The 7,500-nt window shown below is 35.2% G+C and overlaps 1 protein-coding gene across 1 annotated transcript in view; it reads left to right on the forward strand.

Moving 5' to 3' along the window:
* Positions 1–7,500, forward strand: part of LOC130244164 (ryanodine receptor 3) — a 123,523-nt gene that overhangs the window by 64,377 nt on the left and 51,646 nt on the right. Inside the window, exon 40 of the mRNA XM_056476459.1 lies at positions 2,443–2,539. Coding sequence (XP_056332434.1) covers positions 2,443–2,539 — 97 coding nt within the window. The remainder of the gene's footprint in view (positions 1–2,442; positions 2,540–7,500) is intronic.

Below are 7,500 nucleotides of genomic sequence, written 5' to 3' on the forward strand. Positions count from 1 at the left end.
TAATAAAAACTCGGATTATCTTGGAGACACAGAATGTACCTGCAATTCTAGAGTCACGCCTGTGTTTATATAGCATATTAAAAGTGTTGTGTAATTACTGTGGTATTTGATTTTGATAAAGCTTTGTGACGTGCTTTTCTCTGTGTTTAATGTGAATGAATGAATATTTCTCACTCAGATCAGTAAGGAAGTGTGTTTTCATCATTTCTTGTGTTTTCTTCTTCTCCACATCACGTCACTGTTCTCAGGCACAAAATTAACAATTACTTCCTGAATTCCTACCGTCACTTTTGGCTGGGCAGAATTCATGAGCGTTGCGACTCTGACAGTCTGCTGGCTGTGCTAACGGTAACGTAACGCTCAGATACGCTTGCTCTGCTCTTGAATCCCCCCTGTTTCTGAGCCATGGTTTGGACGGTAACGTACTAGCTAGCTAACTAACTAGCTGTCTATCTGACGGGTTATCTGAGATGCTCATGTCTGAAGATGCTCAAACTCAAAACCTTTATTGTGGACTTTCATTGTTGATCTGCTAACTCCCTTTCATTAATTAATTCATTAATTCATTCGTTCATTGTTTTCATTTTTTGTGTATTTGTTTATTTTGATTTATTCATTTTATTTTATTTTAATTATTTTCCTGCATTCCTTCATTTATTTATTCTTTTTTAATTCCTTTGTCTATTTTTATTTTTATGTGTTTGTTTATTTATTTATTTATTTATTCATCTATTTATTTTATTTTTAATTTATGTATTCCTTCAATTTATTTATTTATTTACTTGTTTATTTTTATTTCATTTATTTGTTTATTTATTTGATTTTATTTTTTGTATATTTATGTATTTATGTGTTTGTATTAATTTAAATTGATTTAATTTATTAATATTAAATTATTAGTTAATTTATTATTTATTTAATAAGTAAATTACTTAATAATTGTGTTCTATTAATTACATTTTTTTCTTTTAAATTTTAATATTAAATTCATTTGTTAATTCATTTATTTGTATTTATTCATTCATTAATTTTATTTTTTCATTAATTTATTCATTCATTCATTTTACTCTTTCATTCATTGAGTTTTACACATTTACTTATTTTATTTAATTTACTTAATTTTTATTTTTTGTATATTTATTTGTTTTTATTCATTAATTTTATTTCATTTATTTATTTATTTATTCCTTCATTAATTTTATTAGTTCAATCATTCATTCATTTAATCTATTAATTTATTTGTTTATTTTAATTTAGTTTATGTATTATTAAATTTTTTATTCCTTTTATTTATTTATTTATTTATTTATTTATCCATTCATGTAATCCTTCATTCATTTTATCATTTTATTTATTCATTCATTTTAATTTAATTTATTTGTATATTGATATATATTTTTATTTAATCGTGTTATTTTATTTATCTGTTTTCTTAAAATTAATTCATAATACATACATTTATTTTTTGTAAATATAAGTTTAATTAAATTATTTATTTGTTTATTTTATTTCATGTATTCATTTTATCTGTTGTATATTTATGTATTTATATATTTTTGTATTAATTTAAATTTATTACATTTATTCATATTAAATTATTAATTAATTAATTTTTTTATTTAATAGGTAAATTTACTTATTAATTTTATTTCATTTACTTATAACTTTTTATTTATTTATTCATTTATTTGTATTTATTTATTCATTTATTTTATTTTATTTCATTCATTTTACTCATTCATTCATTTATTTACATATTTACTCATTTAATTTAATTTAATTTATTATTATGTTTATTTTTTGTGTATTTATTTATTTGTATTTATTTATTCGTTTTATTTTATTTATTTTTTCATTAATTTATTCTCTCATTAATTTGATTTATTGGTTGATTTATTTATGTGTTTGTTTTTTATTTCATTTATGTATTTTTTTGTATGATTTTTATTTTTATTTATTCATTTTATTTATTTATTCATTCATGTATTCTTTCATTTTATAATTTTATTCATTCATTCATTTATTCATTTATTTAGTTTGATATATTTATTTATTCATCTATTCATTTATATGTATTTATTTAATTATATATATATATATATATATATATATATATATATATATATAATTTTATTTATTTTTATTATTTGTATATTTACTCATTTTTATTTAATCATGTTATTTTATTTATGTTTATTCATTTGTTCATTGTTTTCTTAAAATTAATTAATTCATTATATTTATTTATTTCTTTTTTAAGAATCTCCTTGATGAAAATAAATGAGTAAAAAACATTTTTACAATGCAGACCTCACAAGATGACCAGTCAGATTAACTAACTAACAAACTAACCAACTAACTAACCAACCCTCCAGCACCTCCTGTTTCCCAGCCTGTCCCCTGCAACCGTTTGCTATTCTAACCCTGTCTGCTCTCTCCCAGGCATCGCTGTATTAACCTGTTCCTCACCGGTTACCAGCGGCTCTGGATAGAGGCAGAGATGTACTCGTTTGAGGAGAATCTAGTGCAGGATCTGGCCGTAAGTAACATTACAGCAGAGCGAGCCGCTGGTTTCCACTCCAGACCCTGAACAACACAGCTAAACAATATCTGTTAATGAACGGTTTAAGTATCGTGAGTCAAAATGTAGTGAGTTTTTCCTTAAAGGGCACCTATTTTACCCCTTTCTCAAGATGTAAGATCAGTCTTTTGTGTCTCCAGAATGTGTCTGTAAAGTTTCAGCTCAAAACACCCATCAGATTATTGATTATAGCTTTCAGACATTTGGGATTTTCAGCTCTGAGCACACTGCAGCTGTTTTTGTGGCCTGTGCCTTTAATGCTGATTCCTTCGTGCCTGTCAGAGTGTGCCTCATTTTCCGGCTTCGTCAGATAATCAGCACAGTGACAGACACAAGGGAAGCAGATATCACGTAACGTTTGTGAGAGATACTACAGTAAGAACTCTCCCAATGATTATTTGATGTTTGTCGTGGAGTTAATTAAAGGCTTTCTGCAACGATGAGTCCCACACAATGTCGTTATAAAGTTCACGCACACACACACACACACACACACACACAGCGCTGCGGATAATCCGCGGGTCAGGTAATAAAACAATACATTATGATTAATTGCGGGTCAGTTGCGGGTTGATGTAGCGGGTCATGACAGTGGACCAGCAAAAAAGCAGAATGGGCTTTGCAGAATGGGAAGATGAGACGCCCAAAATAATGGATGAAGTGCAAGAGTAGCCCACTGTTTAAAGTCATCAGAGGAAAATCTGCTCTCGTTCTGGGAGAAACCAGATCGCTTATTTCCACAAAGGCAGCGCCTTGCGAGGAGAATCTTGTTCATTCCTACAACACGCTGTGCGAGCGAACGCTCATTCAGTGCAGCTGGCTGCGTCTTGAGGGCGAATCGCCCAAATCCAGGCACAGTAGATGCTGTTCTGTTTTTACACAGTGCAAAGAAAAAGGTCAAGTCAACACAACATGGCTGCCGTTTAGGCTGAAGTGGCACATTTTCGTTATCTTGTTTCTGTCTCTGTAAAAGCTCAAATGTCTTATTTTTACTCTCTGTATCTATTTGAAAGTGAAGACCATGTTGTCTGAAGACAAACTTTTGTTTTTATAAGTAAATGTTCATTTAAAAACGTTTACGATTACTGTATTATTACCACCAGAGATGCTCAGATTAAAGCTCTCTGAATCTGCTGTTAATATCCACAGTGACCAGCGTGTCCGAGGCATACCAGGCGGCCATCTAGGGCGGCAGAATAGAGAGGGAGGCGTCCATGACAATCCCCTCACCACCCTCCTGTCCTCGCTGTCATACGCGCAATCACACCCCCGTCTCTCATTTCGCTTTCGGTATGAGGGCGCATGATCATCTTTTGCCTAGAGCTCCAGTTCAGTTAGCTCCTGCCCAGTTTGCTCCGGCCCTGACGGTGACATATCATGCCTAAAACAAAGAATTTAATTCTTAAAGCGACGGTCTGGTGCAGGTCGGGTGTGGATACATATATCAGATAAAACTATATGTGCGGGTGGGTGGTGGGTGGATGATTAGTATGAAGCAGCGGATTCGGGTGTCATTTCAGCTGATCCGCACATCTGTAGCGCGCACGTTTAACTTTGCAGTTTTTGCATGGCGAATGTGTCAGGATACAGGTTAAAATCCACTGCTGTATTGGTATCCGTTATGTTATTGTACAATATAAACCTGATTTAACGTCAACAAACCGGGATTGAAGTGTCTTCTTCTATAATTGTTCTGACATGCGGCTGTGGTGATAGAGTAAAGATGGTAAAATCCCTGTAATTCATCAACATGCACTGCTTTAAACACGTGTTAAACTTGTGAAACTCATTCTTGATCACATTTGATGATGATTGATGATCACAGAGCGCTGAACAGATCCTTTAATCCTAGTTGCTTTGTGCACGTCCTGTCTTGTTGACAATCAATTCGGTGGGAGGGGAAACCGCACTCCTACATCACATCGTCGGCCTCCAAATGGGATGGATTTGGATCCTATTTTAACGTCAGGAAATAAAAAAAAAACTTAGAAAAAAAAACACTAGAAATAGCCCCGTTTACACTCATACTTAGTTTTAAAATGGCATTTTAGAATGAAAACGGTGCACGTCCACACTGGTGTTTCACCCAGGATCTCTGAAAAGCCTTCCGGCCACACTGCACTGCTGAAAACGTACATCATGTGACCACACACACACTCTGCTGCAGCGTCTGAGCTCCAGCAGTCAGCCCAGAGAGCAGTGCAGGTCGGACAGTTTATCAAGGATGTCCCGCTGGATGGCGTCTCACTATAGTGGTTAAACGTGATGTTTAATTAATCTAGTCTCTATCTAACGACTCTTCGCTCTTTTGAATCTATCAGGTAACAGCGTCAGTACACGTCTTCAATCTTTCGCTTTCACGCTTGTACTCAGTCATTTTAGCTAAACCTCAGATACTGCTGGTTGGTTTCTGTTGGTTGTGCACCTTTTTACCAACCAGGTGTGTCAACGCCATTATACCGACACAGATCACTCTGCCTATTCATGCCAGAGTCCTGTGGAAACAGTGATTGACAGGTGGTCATTTGTGTGTAACTTGGTTATGGGTTAAACAAAGAGCATGCAGGTCAGGTAGTTGAAACGGTAGGCTACTAATAATGAATTCGTTATGAATTAATAAATTTTTCATGAATAATTAATTCACTGCCGCCTACAACGACGATGCCATTGTGATGTTTCACATTAGACATCGTACGATGCCAGATTGGTCGAAATCACCCAAACCCTACTATCACCCCAGTATGACGGTGGACACACTATACCTACACACAGTTCAGTCCAAACAGCGTACGAAGATGATATCCATCATAGGTGCCCTTTAAAACAAGCAAAACTATCTGCCAATGGGGTGAGAACAATAATCTTGTTTTTGCTTTGAAATAAGTTTGTAACTTACACCACTGGCAGATTAAAAACTCACTTATTATTTTGACTCATTATTTCTGAAACAAGACAATGTGTTGCTGGTCCAGAAAATGCTTCTTGATTTAAGATTTTGTAGATATTTGATCTCGACACAAGTCAAAAACTGTACTTTTTGCATTGTATTTCCCTTTGTGCTGCATCTGCTGTGATTGAGCTCATGAATGATCCACCGTTTACCATCTTGTTGTTGTTTTATCTGTTTAAATTAAATGCATTGTGTGTATTTGAAGCACACTTTGTTTTTCTAGAGCAGGGGTTGCCAAACTTTTCACCTTGCGACCCCCAAAATAACAATGCCAGTGACTCACGACCCCCAATATCCTCTGAGGTGGTTATAAATATACAAACCTTGCATGCAACAGTGCACACACACCAGTAGGCCCACATCTATTAATCCTTTAATTTTTGGAGACCGCCACTTGGAGACCTCAATGTTTACACATGGCCTGTATATGTTTTTAATGTACCTGAGAGACGTAGAGAATGTTTAACCTGGTGCCATAAAATCCATCTGCTGCATCTGACGCTATTGCTGTGTCTTTAATATAACATAATCTCCCTCGGGGTCACAATCCAATGGAAAAAAACAATCGAAACACTGATGCTTTTATTAGCATGCTGTTGTTTTCTATCTAACTAATAACTACTATTTTTATTCTTCTTCTGTAGATTATGGATACATATGGTAATTCTAATAGTTTAATAAAATTAATTAGATTTTTGGAAATCACCAAGTGACCCCCCCCCCCCCCAATTGTCCCTGACCCCCACTTTGGGAACCGCTGTTCTAGAGCTTTCACACTGCCGTATTCAACAGAACTGTGCACATGTATGTGAGTTTAAAGGGCACCTATTATGCAAAGCTCACTTTTATAAGGGGTTTAACCCCAGCTGTGTGTGTGTCAGCAGTGTGTGAATCTCTCCAGCAGCCTCTAATGCTCAACATGAATGAATTGTGTTTGTTCTAATCAGACTTGATGAATGAAACACTTTGATTGACATTCTCCCTTTGTACGTGTCATCAGAGGGGGAAAGCCCCGCCCACTAGTGCCCATCTCTCCATCTCATTAGCATAAACAGCAGCCCTGAGTGAGAAGCAGCCGTCTGTCCATTAGCCATTAGAGTGTTTGAGCTGCTGAAGATAATGTCAGCATAGACTAAGAGGATTATAGATGTGGAGTTTTAGATCAACAGAGACAGGAGAGACATAGACTGACAGAAGACTGAAGCACACACACACACTGAAGCACACATGTACACCTGACCTGCACTGACAACACACACTGCTGTTTTACATCTGCCACTATGCTGACACACATGCATCTGTAGCTCCGCCCTCTTCTGAAAAGAGCACAATCTCATTTGCATTTAAAGCGACAGTCACCAAAACACCACAATTAGCATCAAAGCCTGAAAGGGTCAGTTTCAGAGAGGTAGAGGACATTATCTGTGTGTTATTCTCAGCTCAAACTCAAACACACACACTCTAGACACAGCAGAGACGCATTTTACAGCTTGTGAAAAGGAGCAAAATAGTGGCCTCCAGATTATATAGCATTGCGCTCTGTCTCTATTATAAATCCCCTTTAAGAGAAAACTCTTTATATATATATATAATGTATAAATGTTGTTTAGGAGGTCTCTTAACGCTGAGATGTTTTGTGAATATCAGCTTTATTTCCTGCACTGATGCATGATGGTCCTGCTTCGTCCCATTAATGCTTTGCCTAATGCATCATCTCACCTGATCATCACATGATGATGATGATGATGTCATGTTTAGATGTACAAACAGCACCCTTTTGAGCATAAACATTTACTTTAATATTCTTAAAGGTCCCGTGAAGTGCTTTGAAATGTGCATTTCTTTTTTTATTTGTTGTTTGATGTACGCCAATAGCATTTAGCTTTTCTCACAGCTCTGCCAGTGAGAGTGTTTGAGCTCAAGTACATCAGCCAATGAGGAGAAGGGGAGGGGCATGTCAGACACTACA

Source organism: Danio aesculapii, chromosome 17 (genome assembly GCF_903798145.1).
Source record: "Danio aesculapii chromosome 17, fDanAes4.1, whole genome shotgun sequence".
Classification (NCBI taxonomy): Eukaryota; Metazoa; Chordata; class Actinopteri; order Cypriniformes; family Danionidae; genus Danio; species Danio aesculapii.